We start from the raw sequence: 22,105 nt of genomic DNA on the forward strand, positions 1-22,105 counted from the left end.
CGACTGACCGCTCGCTCGCCCGCCCGCCGGCGGAGCGCCGCGCCCCGCCCCGCCCCGCCCCGCCCCGCCCCGCCCCGCCTCCCGGGCGCCGTCGTCCCCGCGCGGGGCGCGCCGGGAGTTGTAGTTGTCGGGGCGGGGGGGTGTCGCCACGCACGCGCTTCCCCCGCCAGCGCCCTCCCCGCCGCACATGCGCAGAGGCGCCGCGGTGCCGCGCGTGCGCCGCGTGCCGGCCGCCCCCTCCTCTCGCCCGTCGGTGGCCGGTGGCGCGGGCCCGCTGCCGCCGCCGCCATGTCCGCCGAGCAGGTGAGCAGCCTCTGCGAGCAGCTGGTGAAGGCGGTGACGGTGATCATGGACCCGGCCTCCACCCAGCGCTACCGCCTGGAGGCGCTCAAGGTACCCGGCCGGGGAGGGGAGGCGCCGGGCTCCGGCCACGCGGGTGCCCCGTCCGCACGGCCCCGGGGCCCGCTCGGGCCCGGCGGGCGGGGGGGGGGGCGAGGGGCGGGCAGGCCCCGGGCGGCCCCCGAGGCGCTGGGAGTCGTCAGCAGGCGGGGGAAGGCGGCGGGGGCTGCTGTGCGCGGCGCGGAGGGGCTCGGGCGGCCCCCCCGGCGTGCTCCCCGAGGGGCTGGGGCTGCTCCCCCGCCGCTGCCGGCCGCCCCGTGCCCGCTCCTGTGTTTTAACTGCCTGTGCCCGGTCCTTGCCCAGTTCTGCGAGGAGTTCAAGGAGAAGTGTCCCATCTGCGTGCCCTGCGGGCTGAAGCTGGCGGAGAAGACGCAGACGGCCATCGTCCGGCACTTCGGCCTGCAGATCCTGGAGCATGTGGTCAAGTAAGGCAGCCCGGCCCGCCGCCCGCCCCCTGCCCCGGGAGGGCCGCCGGACCGCTGCCACGCAGCCGCTGGCGTGGGCTCTGCTCCCGCTCCAGCGCCTCCTGCTTCAGGGAGGCATTTCAGGAGGCGGAGAGTCTGTTCTGCAGCAGAGGACAGTCGCTGTCCTGCTCTGTTCCTCTCCTCCTCTGTAAAGGAAGGAGAGGCAGGTTGGGAAGGTTAATTCACCGAGCTCTGAGACACATGGACATCGCAAGATGTAAATAAACACACAGGGTTATCAGTAGGTCTTTGCAGCCTTCTCTGTCATCAGCCTGCTGCTAACAAAGAGGCTTTGTATTAGTTCAGTTCTGAGAGTCCTTTCTGCTGCCTCTACAGACCTGGGGCTTTGTGCTTTTGCTGCTGCTTCTCATGTCTGTTGACCTCAGTGGTGCACGCCCATTTGCCAGCAGCAGTTTTAGCTCAGCCTTTTTATTAAGGGATTGGGCACTGCCAGAGTCAGTGAGCTGTAGCGTCTCTCGCTAGTTTAGGTAAAGAAGTGATAGTTTGTTGAGAATCAAGTCAGCAATCTTTATCAATGTTTTGACTTGGTATCCTTTTTGTTTCTCTCTTTTTTTTTTTTTTTAAACTCTTTCGAACAGGTTCCGCTGGAACAATATGCCTCGTCTAGAAAAAGTTTATCTAAAGAACAATGTCATGGGCCTCATATCCAGTGTAAGTACCTTCTACCCAGGGCAGGTCTCTGAAACATGATTCTCTCACTTGGAGATAGAAAGTGGGAGCGAAAGGAAAAAAGACTCCAGTTAATTAGCACAGAGGACCTGAATTCAATTCTGCATTTCATTACTTTCTTGCTGTGCATCCCTGGTTGTTCCAGTGCTTTCCTCTGTCTTGTAGTCAGGTCAATAACCACGTCACAGGGCAGGAAGTTGCAATGCTTGTATAACATACATAAGGTACTTTTTCTTTTCTTAGGAGGAAATTCAGTAAATATGGATGTTCTTATCCTTTGCAAGCGTACTAAAGCCATTATCTTAGTTGTGTTTTCTCTATTGTTGCGATTGCTCTCGTGACCAAGTGACCTTCTTTTGAGGAAAATCCTTTTGGTTCCCAGAGTTCCCTAGCTATGGGTGCTTGGGAGGATAGGGGTGTCATCCAAGGTAGCTGGGATGAAGAGCTGCTCAATGTTGTGTTTTGTTGTTTTTATTTTGTGTGGTTTAGAATATTTGCAACCACTCTGCTTCCCAGGTCAGAATTCTAAATGTCTGATGTTTGCTGTTTTGTATAACTCTGCCCCTCTTCTGTCATAGGGAACTCAAAGTATTCTGGAGGAGGAAAGTCACATTAAGGACGTTCTGTCTCGCATTGTGGTGGAGATGATCAAGCGCGAATGGCCCCAGCACTGGCCTGACATGCTGAAGGAGCTGGATACCCTCTCCAAGCAAGGGGTATGAAACACGCCTGCCTGTTCTCTTCTGCTTGTTCATAGTATGAGTTTCAGTCTTCCATCATCCTGAGGAAAGCCTAACTCACTCATGGTCAGGTGAGACAGGCTGATGATGGACGCAAAAATCCGTGTAAGATTAAGCTATTCTAGGAGATTATTTTAGCGGAGAGAGGGCCACCCTCCTGTCTTGTTTTCCCAAGGTGTGACTTGCATCTTCATGCATGCTTGCTTTCTCTCTACATCTCTGAGCTAGCCTCTAGAGATTTTAATGTTTGAACTGTGCTGATGGAGTGTATTTCATTTTGGGACATCAGGAAACTCAGACGGAACTGGTGATGTTCATCCTCCTACGTTTGGCAGAGGATGTGGTGACTTTTCAAACTCTGCCTACCCAACGGCGACGAGATATCCAGCAAACCCTCACCCAGAACATGGAGAAGATCTTCAGCTTCCTACTAACTACCCTGCAGCAGAATGTCAACAAGTACAGACGCATGGTAAGAGTCTCTTTTCCTTGGGTTCGGTCAGTGCTGGAGGCGTTTAGGAATCAGGATACAACTCGCAAGTTGTTGGGGAAGCAAGTGCAGAAACTGTCTGAAATCTGTTGCTGTCGCTGTGAGGCAGGGATCTGCTGTAGCCTGGGAAGCCAACGCTGATCAGAAAGAACACACAAGGTTGACAGGGTTAGTGTTGATATTTGGATTTGCTGGTGTAAATGGCTTGAGTGGATGCGTGCCTCATCCGTACTGCTGGAATGCTCTGCTAACACTAGGGGCGTATGGCTTAGCAAAACGAAGGTGTGCTTGTGGCAGAAATGGGTAGATTTGGGTTAGGTTATGTAACACAGTGGTAAAGAGATGCCGTCCTGAGCTCGCATCTGCTCTCTTATGCTGCAGTGGTGTCTTTGTGGTGATGCACCAAAATGCACGAGTTTTTGATGCGTTACATCTGGGCCTCTGTGGTCCTTTTCTCTGAGAGCTCAGGTCAGGAAGCCCTTTTTTGTCAAGTTGTGGTGAGGAATGCTCTTCCTTTTTGTGTAAAGAGACTTCTTTCCTGAATTCTTACCTAGAGTCAGAGATGTGCAGGTTGGTCAAGATGGATGGTGAAGGCAAGTCTCTGCCCCAGTCTGTTCCTGTGAGAAAGAAGTGGATTTGAGAGTGAAGCACAATTGAGAAACAGATCAAGAAATAAGTTGCCTAGGTGTATCTCTTGTTCTTTTTTTCTGTGAATGAAAATCCAGAGTTACACTAAATGTGAAACTGGGAGGCAATGAAAAGCCCTCTCATGCCTGACTTGTGTTCATTTTCCTGATGCACGGAGAGGCTGAACAAACCCACCTGTAGAGCAGGCAGTTCTCTGCGCAGTTCTTGGTGGTGGGTGGGAGACCCCGGTGCATTTTGTAGTCTGGTTGCAATGCATTTCCAGGTAAGGTTTGAATTGCAGTGCTTGAGGCTCTGAAGTGTGGCTGCTTCTGCTAACAGTGGAATCTTTCTGATTGGCAAGGTTGGAGCACCCCAGGAACAAGAAGCCCTCACCACTCCACAGGTTAGCAGATCTTTGGGATGTTTGTGCACAGGGTAAATTCTGAGGGTTGGGTGTTCAGTTACCTGTCTGCACACTGAGAGTGGGGGAGATGACGGACGGTTCCCCAAGACCATAATAATCTGCAGTGCTTATAAGCATGCAGTTCTGGTATGGTGGCTCAGTTGTTAAATGTTTGGGACACAACCAGATTAACTTCAAATCACTGCACTGAATACATTGATGGACAGAGTTTCCAAATCAAAACCTTGCGGCGGAAAGAAATGCTTGTGGTGTCTTTGCATCGAAAAACAAATCAAACCTGAGTGTCCGAGGGACTCGTTTGCATTAGTCAAAAAGACAGTTCAAGCAGTGCATTGCTGCTGTTAAGTGTTCGGAACTGGGACTCAGGCTGTAAGCTCCTGTCCCAGCTCGCTCTCCAGCTGCCTTTCTGACCATGGACAAATCGCTTACCCTTTTCAGACATCAATCTCAGTACGTAAAAGCCACCAGCATCTTTCAGAGTCTGGCTTCTGGATGTAAGATGCTCTAAAAGGTTAGAAGTTTTTCTTCCCTGGAAGCTTCCAGGAAGCACCAAAACGTCTTTCCTTCTTGTCCCCTGTGTCTCCCTGGTGCCTGCTGACTGGAGTGTCATCTTTTGGATGAGAAGGAAATTGTGGCTTAACTTGCAATTCAGAGTCCTGTTGTCTTACCTGTCAGGGGGCTGTGGAGGTGGTTATGATGGCTGCAGCAATGTCCTGAGCAGGAGACTGTGTTGCAGCCTCTGTCACTAGGGAGCTGTTCTGTGAAGCTGCTTCTGGCTGCGTTCTTGAGAATAAGCCTGTCCAGCAGTGGCTGGGTGGAAGTGTGTGCTGTAGCTGCTCACTTACCATCTCTTATTTTCTTTTTCAGAAGGCTGATATGGCTCAGGAGCCAAAGGTGAGTGGAGCTGTGCAGGAGTTAGTGCATTAAGTCATTCTTAAGACCAAGATTGCTTAGAACCAGGTTCCTCCCAGGCTTTGGAGTCTATTACCTGCAATTCTCGTTTACGGAGGGGTTTGTTCACCCATAATACAAATTCCTGGAGAAGAGAGAAGTGAGGCAGAAGTGGAGAAATGCCCAGGCCTTAACTGACATCCTTGGTGTGGGGACTTGGGCCCTTCTGCTGCCACCTCGCTCTCGGGGCAGTTCCTGATGCTGTTCTTCCAGGGAGTGGACAGGGTTAGGTGGGAACTGGTGTTTCTCTCTGACTGACCTCTTGCCTCCTCTCTGTTCACAGGCCCAGGCAAACTGTCGTGTGGGGATAGCAGCGCTCAACACCTTGGCTGGCTACATTGACTGGGTGGCCCTGAGCCACATCACAGCAGACAACTGCAAGCTGTTGGAGATGTTGTGTCTGCTCCTAAATGAACCTGAGCTCCAAATAGGAGCAGCAGAGTGTCTCCTGATTGCTGTCAGCAGGAAAGTGAGTTCTTCCTCCTCAGCTCCTCTGGCTCCCCTTTGTTTTCCTCCTATTCTCCTATATAATTCTTCAGATTGAGCAATGATATCTTTGCCCTTTTATTTAAGAAACGAAATTCAAACTCGGCTGCTAATGTTAATGATATTTAGCGTGAATGTCATGCTAGCACAATGCATACAGCAACTGTAGGAACCCTCTCCAACTTCTGTGCTTGCCTCTCCTCGCAGTGGAAGTCGGTGATCCCCATTAACTTTTTTTTTCCCCGCTTTATACAACTGTGAAGTGGGAAATACTGTCACCAGCTGTGTCATCTGGCAGCTCAGAGCAATGACAGCAGGATCTGAACAGGTGATTTGACCCATACGTACACAAGCAGCTTAGTGTCAAGGCTGAGTGTTTATCGGCTGCCTTTACATAACTAGCCAGTCTGCAGGGAAGAAGAGTTAATATCTCAGGATCAGTTTTTCAGTTTGAAGTTCCTGTGGTGGGATTGCTTGGGGAAATTTCTTGAGATCAGGAATACCTTAGATTTTTTGGCAACTTTTTACTGAAATCATTTGTGGGCTGTAAGCCCCTCCCTAGATGGAAGGACGACTGGGGATCTCCTAATTTCACTTGCAGATGGGAATAAATAGTTATGTTCTAATCGAGGCATTTGGCTTGTTTTACACATAGGGTAAGCTGGAGGATCGGAAGCCTCTGATGGTCTTGTTTGGAGACGTTGCCATGCACTACATTCTCTCTGCTGCCCAGTGAGTACCATCCTGCTGCTGTAATTTCACACAAAACTACATACAAATGGCTTTATAGACGTGATTTGCAAAAGGTACCGCTGCTCAACTGCAGGAAGCTGGGACTGGGCTAGGACAGAAGAAAACCACCGTTGCTTTTCCAAAACCTGAAAAATTGCAAGTTTTTTCAAATCCCATAATTGAAGGACAAGGTGATGTAAATATCACAGCTTCCCCAGCTTTCTCTTTTAGCCTGAAACTGATCAGGAGGGACCCTTTCAGAGAGGCAATTTCAGAGGTTTTAGATGCAATAAAGCAGTGCTTCTTGGTAATAGCAAAGAAGATCCCACTGCAATAAAATCAAATTGCTCTAGTCCTCTTTTTATCTACACGATAGATAGCAGTGTGCCTGTTACCTACAGTGTGAGTAACCGTGATCCTGTTTTCCCCCTCCCCTCATTCCCAGGACAGCAGATGGAGAAGGCCTGGTGGAGAAGCACTATGTTTTCTTGAAGAGACTTTGCCAAGTTTTGTGCGCATTGGGCAGCCAGCTATGTGCGTTGCTAGTAAGTCTCTACTTATACCAGCAGCAACCCTGGCAAGGCTAGTTTTTAGGGCTGGGGGTGAGGCAACTCGTGACCTAAGGTAGGACCAGGGTTCTCGCTGCACATTTGGTAGCCTTAGGGTTCTCTCCATGCATTTGGTAGAGGCAGAAATGGCTCTGCTTGCAAGTGAGATAACTGTATCCTGCCAAGTCATAGGAATGTAGAACGGAGGGACCCTGACCGATTCCAGGCCTCCGCTGTCATCACAAATCATCTCCTATAACCTCTGTAAAATGCTGAAGCTTTACTGAAAATTGGTCAAGTTTCTTGCTGTCTACTGTGAGAGAAAAACTACTCCAGGAAATTACTCCTGTGTTGGAAGCCTTTTAATTTTCCCTATTAAAAATAACTCAAAGAGTATACTTGTTTGTTCTCCTACCAAGATTCTCTCAAGATGAAGGAAGGAGCAGGTTTTGTTCCTGCTGTTCATCTTTCCAATGATTTATGTCAATGTTGAGATGAAGATGCACGCTGATACTTTGCATGCCGTGCTGGTTGCTGAATTTCTGCTCCCTTCAGCACAGTGCTTCTACTGTAAGGAAGGCAGGCTTGTTGAGAGATGTTGTTCGTGGGGAGTCAGCCAGCCTGTGCAAGTGATAGAGCAGAGTAAGTTCTCACAGGCAGGGAAAGGAAAAAAAAAAAAAAACCAACCCTTTGAGAATTTATCCCTAAGAAGAATGGACAGCAAACAAAGGGTGCGTTATTACTTTCAGTGACTTCACTTGCTGTTAGGCAGCGGGAGCTGTTAGTCTGTAATGAAGTAATGAGATGGGGATTTGAGCCCTCTCATCCAGATTCACTCGGGAGAGGCAGCACTGAGCTGTGCGGCTCCAGAACAGCGATCGTCAGGGCACCAGGTCATATTATGATAGTGAGGAGCAGCAAAACGTTGAATTTATGGCTCCGGGTAAAACTTACTTTCCTGACAAACTTCACAGAAAGTTATTGGTAAGAGATGTCCATATGTTAAATGCAGAAAACATTTGGAGGAATGGGAGTGAAATCATCTGGGTGTATTTGCTTGTGAAATTCTGCAGTCTGCAGTTGAGAATTGCTCCACCTCGGTACTACTGGGTGGGCTTGACCCCACAGGAGTAAAATTGTGACTCAAGGCAGCAGCACCAGCGGTCGTGAATTTGGTTTTAATGGAACTCCAGTATCTGAGAAGTCACCTTTTTTCTCTTGAATGAGCATGGTGCTGTCTCCAGCACCCCCAGGCTGGTCAGCAGAACTTGTTACTCATCAGACTATACTGCTTTCAGAAAAAATCGCAGTTCTGTGTTTTTCTCTCTGCTCCTTTGCAGTCTGTGGCCTTGGATGTAGTGCTCCTGTACCCAGAGGCACACCACTTGTGAGCCCAGTGTGACATATATTTTGTCTGAAATTGTTTGTCTTAACAGGGCTCAGATTCTGATGTGGAAACGCCAACCAACTTTGGAAAATATCTTGACTCGTTTTTAGCCTTCACAACCCATCCCAGCCAGGTATGTAAACGGGCTGAAAGTCTTGTGTATGTCTATGTAAGAATGTGTGAATGCATAATTGAAGTAACCTGTAAAAGACTGCAGAACTTCAGCTGCCAAATACTGCTTTCCAGGCTCTCCATTTCAGCTGAAGACTTGGAAGGCAGAGTAGTTTCTCCTCCGTTACCGCTCCATTAGGAACAGTACCTGACACAGAGGTGCTGAGTAGAAAATGCAGAATTTGCAATCAGCCCTATTATTTACTTCGCGATTTTTGGCATTTTGGAAGTTTGGGTTGAGCCTGCAAGGTGCCTTGGACTCAGCCGGATAGTCAGTGTAATTTGCTGTTGCCTTCTGATAGCAACACTTAATGTTAGCAGTGGAGATTCCAGTGCTGAAATCCTTCTCTGTTCCCCTCTTTTCCCTCTTCTCCCCCCAGTTTCTGCGCTCTTCCACCCAGATCACATGGGGAGCCCTCTTTCGGCATGAAGTTCTGTCTCACGACCCCTTGTTGCTGGCTATGATTCCCAAGTATCTCCGTGCATCTATGACCAACCTAGTGAAGGTATGTGGGAACTGTGGCCAGATAGGTGTGAGAAGGTGCCTAGGTGAACGCGGCCTGTGGATCATGGGGGAGAAACTACATTTTTACTGTGTCTGCCACAGACATCATCCTTAGGCTGCTGAGCAAACACCTCTGTCTCAACATTTTACTGTCTGCTCTTTGCCTTCAGTCTTCATCTCCTTGAAGCTGGTGTTAGCTGTGATGGGTGACTTCTCTTCCTTCCTGACCTTGTCCACTCTGTCTCCAGGTGGGCTTTCCCTCTAAAACAGACAGCACCAGTTGTGAATATTCCCGCTTTGATTTTGACAGTGATGAGGACTTCAATGCCTTCTTCAACTGTAAGTTGCCATCACCCTGTGTGGAAGCTGTTGTCTGTGCTTTTCCTCTTACTTTCAGTTGGTGGCGGAGCTTGGCGCCTACCATGTTGGCTTGGCAGCTTCCATTTGTGTCTTGACTCTTTCAGCCTGGATCTTGGAGTAAAATTAATTTAGGATTTTCCTGTGGCAGCTCAGGCATTTCATTTTACTTACTCTCTGATATTATTTTGCTTGCTGGCCAGGTAGGTGGCCTAGTAGCCTTTGCTACCTAGTGTCAAAGATGTGCCTCTTGGTCACCTAGAGGAAGAAGTGAAACAGCCTGGAGTCCTGCTCAGGTTAGGAGAGGAAGGCAGCTTACAAAAGACTTCAAATGTCATTGCAGAAAGAAAATCTGTCTTGGCCCTGCTAAGAAGCTTCTGCTTCAGTACCAATAGCTAGAGTTGAGCAATTAAAATAGCCAAATTTAATCGTGATCTTAAACCAGTAAACAGGGAACCCTGGGTATTAATAGTTTTATTTTTTCTTTCTTTCTTTTTGTATTTTACTTCCCAAAACTGAGGGTGGTTCTAATTGCTGGTATAGTTTGGTACTCACTTGGTGGCTGGGAGGATATGCTTAATAAATTACTTAAATTCTTACTTTTTAAATTTATGTTCGGAGGTTTTAAGTGTTGCATTTTTTTACTGCTTATTAGTTTATTTTTTACTTATTGTCATAAATGGGGTGGAAATAAAAAAATAGCTAAATGCATAAAGCCAGAATTGCAAATAGTTCTAGGGAGTTAAATGATATTGAAGGTATTACATATATAAGAAAATAAAACTGATTTGAAACACAAAATAAAATTACTTGATAAAACAACTTCTTTAAACAATGCAAGTTGCATCTGTAGTCAGCAGAGCTGATTCTTTTGTGTGGTCATGTACTGGAATATTTTGGAACAAAGGAAATTCCTGTTCTTTTCATATCTTTGAAATTGAAAACAAGACTTCTTTGGGTTTTTTGAGTTCGCATTAGCTTGTCAGCCTAGAACCTGAACTGGGTTAAGTTGAATAATGTAGAAAAAGTGTGTTTAGCTGAAGCAAGTGGTAGTTATCTAATGCTGTTTTTCTATCTCAGTATCTCAAGGTGGTTTGTAAGCAGCAAACATGTATAGTTTGAAGAATTTTTTTTTTTTTAATGAAAAAGGTTTAATTGTAGTAAATCTGGGTTTAGCATAGATTTTCATAATTCATATTGCATTTTAATTGCACTTCTTTTTATGTTAATCCATCATTTTTTAGTCCATTTAAATCACTTCAAAAAATTGCCCATCCTGTTACACCTAGCTTACTGACTGTATATCTGAGCTTACTACACAGCTATTGCCAGAGCAACAGTCCGTAATGTTCCCAGGTCTGCAAAGCTGCAGGTGAGCTTTGGGGAAGGGAGCATTTGTAGCATCAGCTCGTTGCATGGTGTCTGGTTTTTCACTGCAGCTTTCCGAGCCCAGCAAGGAGAGGTGATGAGGATGGCTTGTCGTCTGGACCCTCGAACTGGCTTCCAAATGGCCGGTGAATGGCTGAAGTACCAGCTCACAGCTCCTGTTGATACTGGACCCATGAACTGTAAGTTACCTGAAAAAAAATAGGGATATGGGATTTGTTTTTTAATTCAAGCCAAGGAGAAACTTCTTTGCCTTTTCTTTTCTTTTTCTTTTTTTTAAGGGGGAGCCAAGACTCAACACTAGGCTTTCAGGTTTTTAAAGTCTTTGCAAGTTAAAAGCAAAACCAAATCAAACCCACGCCACCCCAAATTTAACCCTTTGCAGTCTACGTATGGAATAGCTAATGTAAAGCCCCTGGCTCCTCCTTTCCCTCCCCCAAATCTCTCTGCAAAACAGATGCAGTTGTCCCTCTGATACAATTTTACAATTATTTGGGCCTTGTTATCTCCATAACATTGCTTTTGTCCAGGGAAGTTCTACCTGTCTGGCAAATCCCTCTGTCGGTCACCTTGCTTTCCTCCTGTGAAGGAAGGCCACTTGGTGCTCTGCAAAGTCACACCGAGGGCAGTCTTGCCTGCAGTGCTGAGTCTGGGCATGTAGTCTCCCTCCTTTCCTTTTCCCTCCTGTGATTTGTTGGTGTTGCTCCCTATAGTATCTCAAAGGTCAGACTTACGTCTCAGGAGCCTTAACTAGAATGAGGCAAATCACACGGGAGTACCTTAAATGCTCCCAGTACATCCCTGCCAGGCATCTGCAGGGAGCGCTATGTGACCAAAACACTTGTGAGTGCTAAGATGTTGCAGCGTGGGAGCTTATCAGCCTGCTGGTGTGCATGCGGGGAGGAGCATGGTGAGAGCTCCGGTGTTCTCTTTCTTTCAGCTAAGACAGGCGAAGGCCTCTGCTCCATCTTCTCTCCATCCTTTGTGCAGTGGGATGCCATGACCTTCTTCTCAGAGAGCGTCATCAGCCAGATGTTTCGAACCCTGGATAAAGATGTATGTGTACCAGATGCTCTTGCTTGCTCTCCTGGCTTGTTCTGGGTTGACATGAGTGTTTCTTTTCAGCTATGTTGTCCTTGAAAAGTTTGTAGTAACTGGTTACCTCCATGCAAAAACCCAGATTGTTTGGTGAGTGATCCTCATGAGGAGGAGTGAGTGACCCTTCTTTAGATGGGACCACACTCACACTGGCTTACTCTGTCAGGCATGTCTTGGTTCTGGATGCTATGCCATGAGAAGTCACAGGAGAGCGCTCAGGTGGCATGCTTTGACATAGTGCCTTGCTAGAGGAGAAGAGGACTGCTTAAGCAGAAATTTCCTAAGTTTATTCTTTTTAATTATCCCCTGATTAGATTTATTTTATTTTTAACTTTTAACTAAATGAGAGAAACCGATGCTCAGGGAGTAGAAGATCAGAAGCAATTTCCCTCTGCTTTTTGTTCAACAGCAGGCAAATCAGAAGGAAACCATTTTTTTCTGTCTGATGTAGACTGATTTTTTTTTTTTTAATTAGATTAGGCTACTCATGCACTTTAGTTCATCATTCTAATCACAGTAAAATAATTATATGGGTTGAATATGGGTTGATGTAATTGGTTAAGCATGGAATCTATTGGACAGAGTCAAGAGGAGAATTGGGAGCCAAACTGAGAGAGAGGAAAGTTGCCTTTCCCAGAGGTGCAAGCAATAGTATGGGGACTTGAGATCGACATCACAAGTCTGCCCTACCAACAATGGCAATGCTGCTGTTCTTTTTCCCTCAGCAAGTGCACATAGCACGCAGTTAAACTGGGGTTTCTACTGCTTTTCTTTCTGCTTTGAGAACAGCTGTGTTCAGCTGAGAGGCCTGATAATCATATCAGAGCAGCAGCTCTGTGGCCTAGCTCTAGGAGTTGTAGGATGTGTGCTACAGGCTGAAGTACTGAGTGTTGTCTCCTTTTTTCTTTCCTTCTGCTTCCCCTTTCCTGCCTCTGTAGGAAATCCCAGTGAATGATGGCATAGATCTGCTGCAGCTTGTCCTTAATTTTGAAACAAAGGATCCTCTCATCCTGTCCTGTGTGCTCACTAATGTCTCTGCTCTCTTCCCATTTGTCACTTACCGACCAGAATACCTACCGCAAGTACTTTCCAAGGTAGGTACTTGCAGACAATGCTAAAATCAAGTAGGCTTTTTGTGGTGCAGGGCCCTTGTACTAAACTGCAGGAGTTAATCCTCTTGGCGTTACTGTCAGGGAAGGACTATCCTTCGTGTTAAAGATGGGAAAAACTGAGATTGAGTCTTGTTCAAGAAGAAACAATATCAAATAACACAAATTTTGCAGTTCCTAGCCTTAAATCTTAACATTAAGTGCACGCTCTGGCCGGTAAACACCATGTTTTATTTCAAGGCCTCACTGTGCTGATGATTCATCTGTCAACTTAGTCAAGCATTCTTCACTGACTTTAATGAAATTGCACCAAAGTCTTATGATCTGTTCCTTGAGCTCAAAACACACGTCAGTGCTAGATATTAACAAATGACATGATGTTTTGGATTTTTCCTCTCTTTTCTCACAGCTGTTTGCTTCAGTTACCTTTGAAGTTATAGAAGAAAGTAAGGTATGTCTGAATTATTCTCTACTAGTAAGCTATAACAGTTGGATCACATCATATTCTGTTTGAGAGCATGCTGAGTCTGAAGACTCTGCTGTAGTAGGCTTCTCAACTCTAGTCCTGCTCCTGGAAAGGGCTGGGAAGTCTAGATATAACTGATCTGTTCTCGGTTGACATAACTTAATAGTCTTTGGCTCACAAGGCCAAAAGGCCTTAGAAGGCCACAGGTGTGGTCTAAGGCCAGCGCACTTAGTCCCAAAGTCTATGTTGGCCTTCCTGAGAGTGAAATCCCTTCATTAGCTGTGGGTACTCTTTGATGCTTGGTATATGTGGCTGCGAAGGATGGCTGTAAAAGCTGTCAGCTACCTGGGGAGTGCTTGAAGTCTTGAAATAGTAAGATCCATGGCATCCTCTCTCCTTGAGCACAGCTTGTTTGAACATGGGCTTTTTTGGGTTGGCTACTGCTCCAGAGGAAATTTGTTGTGTGATTGTTTGGGGTGGGGGGCATGGAAATGCTTTTTTGATCTGTACTTAACAGTGTAGAAAACTGTATGTAATGCATTTGTCTCTTGAAGATACCCTGCATTTGTCTGAACTTTTGTTTTGTTGCATTGAAGTTTGTTATGTCTGTCCAGGCTCCTAGAACTCGAGCAGTGAAGAATGTGAGAAGGCATGCATGCTCCTCAATCATAAAGATGTGTCGGGATTACCCTCAGCTTGTCCTGGTATGTAAATTCAACTCTATCATGAAGAGTCTTGCCTCAATTTCAGCTGGATTTTGTGGGATCTTCAGCTTCCTTGGCTACAGCCTCTCTTTTTCTTCAAAGAAGCAGTCCTGCTGCACAAATGGCAAAGTGTTTTAATCCCTGCACCTCCGTTCTCCCCTGCCCCCAAAAAATTTTCTGCCTGAAGAGCTGAATTGTAAAGCGATGAGTGAAATGAAAAGATGATGAGTTAAATGCAAAAGGGATGAGGAGGAGGGTACAAGCAGCAGTAGATGCATTTTATGGGAATGTGTACTGAATTTCCATTTTGTCACTTGTGGTGGTCTCCATTGATTCCTTAGCTGAAGACACTAGCAATGACTAATCTCTAGACTTTCTTCTATTACTTAACAGAATGTAGGAGCAAGAGGAGAGTATTTGGTTTTTGGAGTAGCTTGAGGAGGCTAGAAAAAACAGATACGTTTAAAATCCGTGAGCCAGTGTTTCATTTGGTTTTGCTGGACTAAACAGCTTGCATGCAATGTGCGTGCCTCTGAACTCCTTTCTTTAGCAATGTTTGTGTGGAGTGGCTCTAGGATTATGGGAGCACAATAGGACATTGCTAGTTTAAACAAAGACGTTTTTTGAGGATGCTAATTAAGGTAATTTAGGGGTTCCAGTCTGCATTCTCCAATAGCTGTTAAGAAGTAGCGGGTTTGTCTTTGTCCCATTCTACTGGTCCTTGAACTACAGCTCTCTCTTTCCCATGGCCAGCCAAACATCCGCACTGCAAGAGCCAAGGGCCCAGAGCTGCCCCAAAATACGTTTAGATGACTTTGCTGAAGGGGATGATTGCCAATGCTTGTACAAAGTTTCAGGAAGACATGGTTGCGACTAGAGTGGGTAGGGAAGAAACTCAACCATTCCTGTGCAGATAGTGATAACTGTGTGAATCGTTATTAATCTAGTTGTGAGCAAAGAGATGGAAGAGTCCTAAGTCTGGCACTTGAGAGCCAAAGGAGTGAGGTACTTTCTGTGAGCAAATAAAAGCACCAGAACTATTTTGAGGTGTGACACTGCTGTAAGGGATATGACTGCCTCGAAGAGAGAGATTTCCTCAGCTTATTTCAGTCATTCTGGAGACTAAAGTAAACTGGATGCAGGATGATGATAGAAGGTAGGGAAGAAAAGAGGTTCTTTTAGACTGAATATTCAGAGTAACTTGAGACTGAGGAGGAGATGGCTATGTAGAGAAAAGGTAACTTAGACATGCTCCTCTAGCTGTTCTGCGTAGTACAGTACACCCCACCTCTGCCTCCCCCAGTGGCCCTCCTCCACACCAAATGCATGACGCTTTTCCACTTGGATGTGTTTTCTAGCCAAACTTTGAGATGTTGTACAACCACGTGAAGCAGCTGCTCTCCAATGAGCTACTTCTGACGCAGATGGAGAAGTGTGCTCTTATGGAGGCCCTCGTCCTCATCAGCAACCAGTTCAAGGACTATGAGCGGCAGAAAGCTTTCCTGGAGGAGCTCATGGCTCCTGTTGCTGGTTTATGGCTCTCCCCAGAGATGCAGAGGTATGGGTTATTTTTCTGAGCTTTGAGCTGGAGGTGTTGCAGAGGTAATGTGCCCAGTAAGGGAATGCGCAAACCAAATGAGGGTGGTGGGGTGCCTCATGACCTCCTGTTCTCTGGGCGGTCATTGTGATAATAGCTCTCCTGCAGTTCAGAAACTGCCAACTAAGTCTAAATGCTCTTTGTTGAAAACTGCGAGGCGAGAGTTGTTTAAGGTGATGCTTCCCAGCATGCTCAAAGCATTTGCAGAAAATGAGAAATTGCTCATCTCCAGGAGGCGCTAGGAAGCTGAGCTCTCCTTACTAAAGCTGAGGTGTCTTGCAGCCCTGGGCAGCTGGGCAGGCACAAGAGTTATCCCATCAGGGCTATCTTCATAAGAGATACAAAGGTTTTAGGTCCCCATGGCCCAAGAGAACTGGAGATGTTTGGAGAGTGCACTCATCTCTGGTGCTTTTTATCGTGTTCCCACGTACAGTGTGGAGCACTAGCTAGTCTCTCTGGCCTGCTCTGTATTTGTTGAGATGTTTGTTGCCAGTGCAAAGCTCTGCTCAAATTCCCTGGTACAAACAATAATCCCCGTTGCTGTCTTGTGCTGCTGCCAGAGTCCTCTCGGATCCTGAAGCCTTCATCTCCTATGTGGGTGCAGACAACAAAATTGCTGATCCAGTCTTGGAAGATCCTAGCGGCCTGAACCGCTCTAGAGTGAGTATCATTACTAGAAGAGGTGTGATCCTTAGCGAGATGGGACTTGCCTCCTTCCATCCCCCATTACTGTCGTGGGTACACACAAGATCTCTCCTGATCATCTGCTTTTTTAGGGTGTGGATCAGTAGGTTTTTCAGATTGCAGAATAACAGGCTGGCTTTTGCCTCTTTAAGCTACAGTAATGAGCAGGTAGGACATGCAAAACCAGAATATTCAGCAGAGTGAAGCACACTATTCCCTACTCTTTGTGTAGCAGAGTTTGGTTTTGGAGAAGCAATTGGTTTACGTGATTTTTGGAAATACGGTGCAGTGAATTGTGCTTTTTGGGCCAGGCAGTATGGAAAGCATCGTGCTGAGACTGCAGCATGCAATATAATTAAAATTCATCCCAGGAGATTGGTGTTGTTCAAATTGTTAGTGAAATGTCTTCACTTCTTGGACAGGCTGCAAATGGAGTTGCTATCTTTAGGTCTGTAGAAGACACCGAAAGGCAGTCCAGAGAGCTGTGCTTGTGATTTGGGGCTAATGCAATTTGACTGCTGTGTCATCACAAATCTCTACATCCATCCCAGCACATGAAGGAGATGAGGAACTGATGGTGTAGATCCTTCCTTTTAGAGGGCAGCCTACCTGGTTGGTTGCATACTCATGAGACCGTGTGGATTGATGCTTTGTCTAATAGTGAGTTCCTAGGCCATCCTGCCATGGCCAAGGGTCACTGAAGATGATGGAACATAGTATGATCGTTTGCTGCATTTTCTTGGCAGCAAACCCACCAGAGTTTGTTCCTATCACTAGATGAGGCTCGCTGTAGAGCATTCCCTTTGAGATGGGATGATGGTGGGTTTCTCTGTAAACCTATTTATTCAGGTTCTGCTCTGGCTAAGAAACACTTTCTCCACATCTCTTGCCGCAGATAAGCTTTTGCGTGTACACCATTCTGGGAGTTGTGAAACGAGCTCGTTGGCCTGCTGCTCCTGAAGAGGCAAAAGCTGGAGGATTCTTGGTGGGATACATGCCCAGTGGAAGTCCAATCTACCGTAATCCCTGCACTGAGCAGGTCCTGAAGCTTCTTGACAACTTACTTGCTCTTATAAGGTGGGTCAAGTTGACTTGAAATCATTTATGTTGACTTAAGAATCTCTGAAAGCCAAACTGATAAATACATGGAATGCTCAGAGCATGTTCTCCCAGTGAAGCCAGCGGGAACACAGGCTGGTGCAGGTGCCCAAGTACTGTTCCTGACTGTTCACAGTGGGGAATGGCACTGGGGAAACTGGAGCCTTCTGAATGTTCATTGGCCTGGCCTACAAGAGTCCATCAAAGCCAATGGGAGCTTGGGCTGGGGTTGCCTCCCCCACCTCCACTGCTATAAATCTGCCACCCAGTTAATCGTTTCTCAACTAACATCTCTGCTCTGCCCTCAGCCCCTACAAGGCCACCTCTCCAGTCACCACCAGGGCAGTCCCAGCTCTCATCGCATCCTGTTTGCGTTCTCTCTTCAGTGTTAAATTAAGCTGGTTTTGCTGAACATGAACACCAGCCTCCTGAAGCACTGTCTGCTATTGAAATCAGTGGATGCATACTCTCAGGCTGTTGCTACCTTGCAGTGCCTCTCTGCACGTCACTGGTGTTGTGTACATCTGGGGCAGCCAGAGGAGGGAGCAAGAGAAGGCAGAAAAGGGGAATCCGGAATAACACAGTTCCCAGAATTATGAAGGAGGAATCTGTCTTAGGGTAACCGCTGACACTGGAATTTTGCCAGGCTTATGGGGCAATTTTGTGAGATAATGCTACATGTTGTGTACTTGAAAACTTGAGGCTCTGTCCTTGGCAGGAGCTTGTTGGGAAAGAGCATTGTCAGATCCACTTAGATTTTTCAGCTCCCAGGTCTGTGAGGAAAGGGGCCCTATTACTCAAGCTCTGTCTAATTAGGTATGTTTGGTAGTCACGGAGCTCAGGACTGTGCTGCTTCCAGTGAGAAGCAACATGCTGGACTGGTAGGACAAGCACGTGCTGTCTTGGCCCACCCTAGCGGTGCTTCTCATCACAAAGCTCTGCGTAGCACAGCAGGTGGTGCTTTGGCCAGTGAGCAGGTTTGAACCATCTTGTTATGACTGTGGAGCTGCACTTGAAGTGGTTTTGCCTTTTATCCTGGAAGACTGAAGATCCTATCGATGAACTTCTGGGAGAGGCTGGGTGGAGTAGAGTTGCCCGAGTAGACGTAGCCTCATGCAATTTCTTCTAGAGCCTGGAATGTGCTCCATATTGTGGGAGACCAACTCAACCAGCGCCCAAGGTCTGAACAGGCTGCAACGGACAGACTTTTTGCTTGTGCGATCGCTGTTCTTGCCAGAACTTACGCATTATTAAAAACTCTTGGGATCTGTATTACAACAAGCTTAGGAAACTATTGTCAGATTCTGACTGCCTGTAAAGAAGCAGAAATTCTGTGCCTGCTTGTTTGCCACCTCCAGGAAAACACATGAGCCAGTGCTTCCCCATCTACATAAAGGAAGAGGCTCCCTGGCTGTTTTTTGAGATAATGCGTCTGTGTTGTTCGAGCGTCTCCCCTGCAGACCAAAATCTTTCCTGAACACGTGGTAGTAACATACATGGAGTGGCCTGTACTTCACTCAGAGGTATCCAGGCTTTTCTTAAGGCTGGATGCTCCAACAAGAACCAGTGAATGATGTATTAAGAGCAGTAGATCCTCCACTTCGTACCTTTCCTGTCTGCTGCTAGATGTAGAGGCGTCTTTGTGTGACAATTGCAAGCTCGTAGTTGTTCAGTGCAAATGATGATGCTTATGTCTTTCTGGAGAAGATGGAGCTTGTGCTATGGAGCTTCTGGTGTGTTTTTTGCTGGCTTTGAGTGCCTTTTCCATGTACTGCTTCCTCAGGCCCTCTTTAATATGGGTTACACAAAAGAATATGGAATCTGTAGCAGCCTGTCAGCAGGCAGGAGGTACAGCGATATGAGGAAGGCTGGCTGGCAGGAAAGCTGCCTGTGTTGAGGATGCTTTCAGGAACATAGTTGCATTACTGTTTGGGGACGGATGCTTCTCGTAGCTCTGTGCCATTAGGCAGCTTTCTGTGGGGATAAGCAAGGTCCAGTGTTGCTCATGCAACGTGCTTATGCAGGAAGCAGATGTGGAAGTCCTCACAGATTGTATTGGTTACTGTGTGAGCAGATCTGCAAGTAGCAGCAGCACGGATCCTACTGAGCAGCTGAATTGAACACCAAGTCAGGCACCAGTATGCAAAAAAAGGGCATTTTGCAGGCTGAGCAGCTGGGTCTGCTGCTCTCTGGATGTTGTGTGGCATTCTTTTGCTGTGTTTGCAGACGGAAGCAGTGAAAGTTGCTAAGCCATTGGGTCTTTGCCAGGGTAAGTAGCTTGAAGGTAGGTCATGGATGAGACCAAAGAGTCGAGAGGAATGAGAGGGAGTCCAGGTAACACGGAAAAATAAGGTAGTTTTGAGTAGCATAGACCGTGTGGTGTTTTCCCTGCCAGCCTGTCTTTCTGTGCCTACCCATATTTGTCTCTGTCTCGGTAGCTGTATTTACGGAACGATTTTGAGGTTGCTTTGTTAATCATTGCTTGCCGCTTTTTGAGTGATGATTCTCCTGTCCTCTGTGATACCTCCTTTCATCTAGGTGCTTTCTAGCTTCTGGCTTAAATTGTTCTCTCCTGAATTTAAACCCAAATCATGATCCCCAGCCACCTTTAGATAAAGGCGCGTTTCTGGAGTCAGTAGCTGCATGAACCGATTGGCGCAGCACCTTTATTGTGCTGGGATTTGCTCATGTTTTATTACAAATGGACTCGTCAGGATCAGCAAATGCTTTGCATGGACAAAGGCTTTTTTGGAACTCTACTTGATGAGGTGCTGACATTATCAAGGCATTAATGATGGTGAAAGAATTGTTGGATAGATATGGATGCTGTAGGCATTTTCAATGTAGATGGCTCCAGCTTTAGATCAAGATTCTTCAAGCATGGGCTGTCCTAAAGGATTCATCTTCTGGCCTTCAAGCCCATCTCTCTAGGCATCGGACACTCTTTCCAACAGAGCTGTGACCATCACTGAAAATACACTCCCCCAAGTCCTGCCGTATCATTTGCTTGTCTTTTCTAAAGCATAAATGTCTCTTGAATTTTGTTTTTTCCACGTTCTCCTGTGTGTGGGATGCCCAGGAGTGCTGAGAGTCTCAGCTTGGAACATGCCTAGGGGCTACATCTTCATCATGTATGAGGGCCGTTGGATTCTTTTTTAACTCCCATGCGTTGCAGCTGATCAGCCATTTTCTCTCCGTTACCACCCGGACCTTGCTAAAGTATTAATTAAGGGAGATCAGCCTATGAGTGAACATCTACCCTCGCAACAGTCGAACTTGAGAAAATGCTTCGAGGACTCTGAAACAACTAAGGACCATGACCGCAGCTTCAGGATATGACTGTCTGACCCATCCTGCTGGGTTTAGAGCAGTGGGATTTCAAGGTTCATCCCAGCAATTCCACAGTCTTTGGGTTCGCCCCACTGCCCTTCTGCCCAGCGTGAGGCAAAGCCAACATTGGCATGGAGCAGGCAGGAGACATACAAGAGGAGGTGATTTTAGTAGCTAGGTTTCAGGATAGCCTCAAGCAGAAATGCATGTTTTTTTGAGTCAGTGGAACAGCATTATCCAAACTTTTGTGGAGGCTGGGCTGCTCCCTAGCCCCTCTTGGGAAGGTGAAACCAGCTTGTGCCCCCTTTGAGGCCTGTTGCATGGTGTTAGATCCAGCCCAGAATGAGAGTATGAGTCATTAAGAAGTCATTTGTGTAGCTCTTTCTTATGAAACTTACATACTTGCCTTCCTCACGTGCAGTGAGCAGGGAAGTATTTAACACTTGCAGAGAAATGGGATAGTTGCTGTTTCGGAGCTAACTCAGGCTCTCTGCAAACTCAGGCAGACGTCACTGCATCGGGGTTGCCAGGATTGTGAACAGAGACCTTCAAAAAAAAAAATTTTTAAAAATCATTAAGACATGAGTGAAAGCTGAGACTCTGGAGACAATACTGAGGTCTGTCCGCGCTCCCTTCCCCCAGCCATTCCCATGTACCCCCCTGCTTTGGGAAACGCTGCTCTAGGGGGAGATACTGAGTTGCCCTTGATCACCTCTAGCAGCAGGTACAATGGCATTGCAGTTTTGGAGGAGGCTGCAGGATTTGTGCTGTGTGCAGCTGGCGACACCCAGAGTGGAGGTCTGAGGTCTCAAAGGAGAGAGGTAGGTGAGAGAGACACCCCCTGCTGAGTCCAGCTCTGAGTGTCAGTACCCTGGCTAAGAGGGGACCCATTTTGGCCTGGATGGCAAGAACCAGCCACCCGTGGCTGAATTGGTGTCCCTTGCAGAGCGCCGACCGTGGCCGCCTCTTGATGATGCGGAATTGTTCCCAGCTGGATGTGTTGTCCAGGGGGCACGTGTGTCTGCCACGAGTAACATCTGATCGGACTGATGTTCTGTCCCTCCAATGCCACCTGCCATTCTGGGGACTGTGACCCATCCCTGGGGGGCAGTGTGTGTATTTTGGAGCTGAAAACAGCCCCTCCCTCTGCAGGGGCCTTAGGTGCAGAAGATCTTTTGAGATTACAGAATCCGTGTCTTGTCGGTTTTTAAAATGCATTCTCTGATCCCTTTGGCCAAACTAATAAGCTGTTGCCAGCATTGACTGGAGGATTGCTGGGAGTTTTTACTGCCAGTGCTTGCAAGGGGTGGGGTGAACTAAGTGGAAGGGGCAGCCAGGAGATTCAGGACATGAGGTGGAGTCACTCCATGTCTCTGTCGGGTCAGCTTCCCCAATATTTTTGCAGGTGGGGAAGGGGGATCCCATGCACACGTGCTTGGTCTCACCTTCCTCATCATCTGCCTCAGAGGAGCTGTTCACAAGCTGAAGGAGAGGATCCCACTGTCAAGGGCAAAAGGGGTTGACCCACACGAGTATAAACCAAGTGCTCTTCTGTTTCAGGACTCACAACAATCTCTACATGCCAGAGATGGTGGCTAGGCTGGGGGAAACATTTGCAAAGGCCTTAGACATGCTGGAGGTGGAGAAGAACGCCATCCTAGG

General features: G+C 47.2%; 1 protein-coding gene and 1 long non-coding RNA gene across 10 annotated transcripts in view; one reads left to right on the plus strand and one right to left on the minus strand.

Moving 5' to 3' along the window:
* The first annotated feature begins 173 nt into the window (after window positions 1–173).
* Window positions 174–22,105, plus strand: part of XPO5 (exportin 5) — a 30,671-nt gene continuing 8,739 nt past the window's right edge. For 3 of the 8 annotated variants that reach the window (XM_087775847.1, XM_087775849.1, XM_087775848.1), the window contains exons 1-22: window positions 174–393; window positions 703–824; window positions 1,463–1,535; window positions 2,132–2,269; window positions 2,583–2,765; window positions 3,772–3,813; window positions 4,702–4,728; window positions 5,069–5,254; window positions 5,927–6,003; window positions 6,449–6,548; window positions 7,988–8,071; window positions 8,490–8,615; window positions 8,863–8,953; window positions 10,411–10,539; window positions 11,298–11,413; window positions 12,394–12,549; window positions 12,974–13,015; window positions 13,627–13,734; window positions 15,093–15,292; window positions 15,892–15,991; window positions 16,911–17,092; window positions 22,004–22,104. In XM_087775847.1, the coding sequence (XP_087631973.1) occupies window positions 289–393; window positions 703–824; window positions 1,463–1,535; window positions 2,132–2,269; window positions 2,583–2,765; window positions 3,772–3,813; window positions 4,702–4,728; window positions 5,069–5,254; window positions 5,927–6,003; window positions 6,449–6,548; window positions 7,988–8,071; window positions 8,490–8,615; window positions 8,863–8,953; window positions 10,411–10,539; window positions 11,298–11,413; window positions 12,394–12,549; window positions 12,974–13,015; window positions 13,627–13,734; window positions 15,093–15,292; window positions 15,892–15,991; window positions 16,911–17,092; window positions 22,004–22,104 (2,488 nt within the window). In that variant the 5' untranslated portion in view covers window positions 174–288. The remainder of the gene's footprint in view (window positions 394–702; window positions 825–1,462; window positions 1,536–2,131; window positions 2,270–2,582; window positions 2,766–3,771; window positions 3,814–4,701; window positions 4,729–5,068; window positions 5,255–5,926; window positions 6,004–6,448; window positions 6,549–7,987; window positions 8,072–8,489; window positions 8,616–8,862; window positions 8,954–10,410; window positions 10,540–11,297; window positions 11,414–12,393; window positions 12,550–12,973; window positions 13,016–13,626; window positions 13,735–15,092; window positions 15,293–15,891; window positions 15,992–16,910; window positions 17,093–22,003; window position 22,105) is intronic. The other 5 variants (XR_015708454.1, XM_087775843.1, XM_087775844.1 and 2 more) reach the window with 4 other exon arrangements.
* LOC148053255 (uncharacterized) lies at window positions 10,422–22,023 on the minus strand. 2 transcript variants are annotated; one of them, XR_015708455.1, is made up of 3 exons: window positions 21,889–22,023; window positions 20,850–20,989; window positions 10,422–10,548 (listed from the first exon to the last, which is right to left on the minus strand). It is a non-coding gene; the product is annotated as an uncharacterized LOC148053255 (long non-coding RNA). The 2 variants fall into 2 exon arrangements; XR_015708456.1 differs by having other exon boundaries at window positions 10,455–10,548; window positions 20,842–20,989.

Source organism: Nipponia nippon, unplaced genomic scaffold, assembly GCF_047370975.1.
Source record: "Nipponia nippon isolate SJK-2023a ecotype South Korea unplaced genomic scaffold, ASM4737097v1 scaffold_4, whole genome shotgun sequence".
Taxonomy (NCBI): domain Eukaryota; kingdom Metazoa; phylum Chordata; class Aves; order Pelecaniformes; family Threskiornithidae; genus Nipponia; species Nipponia nippon.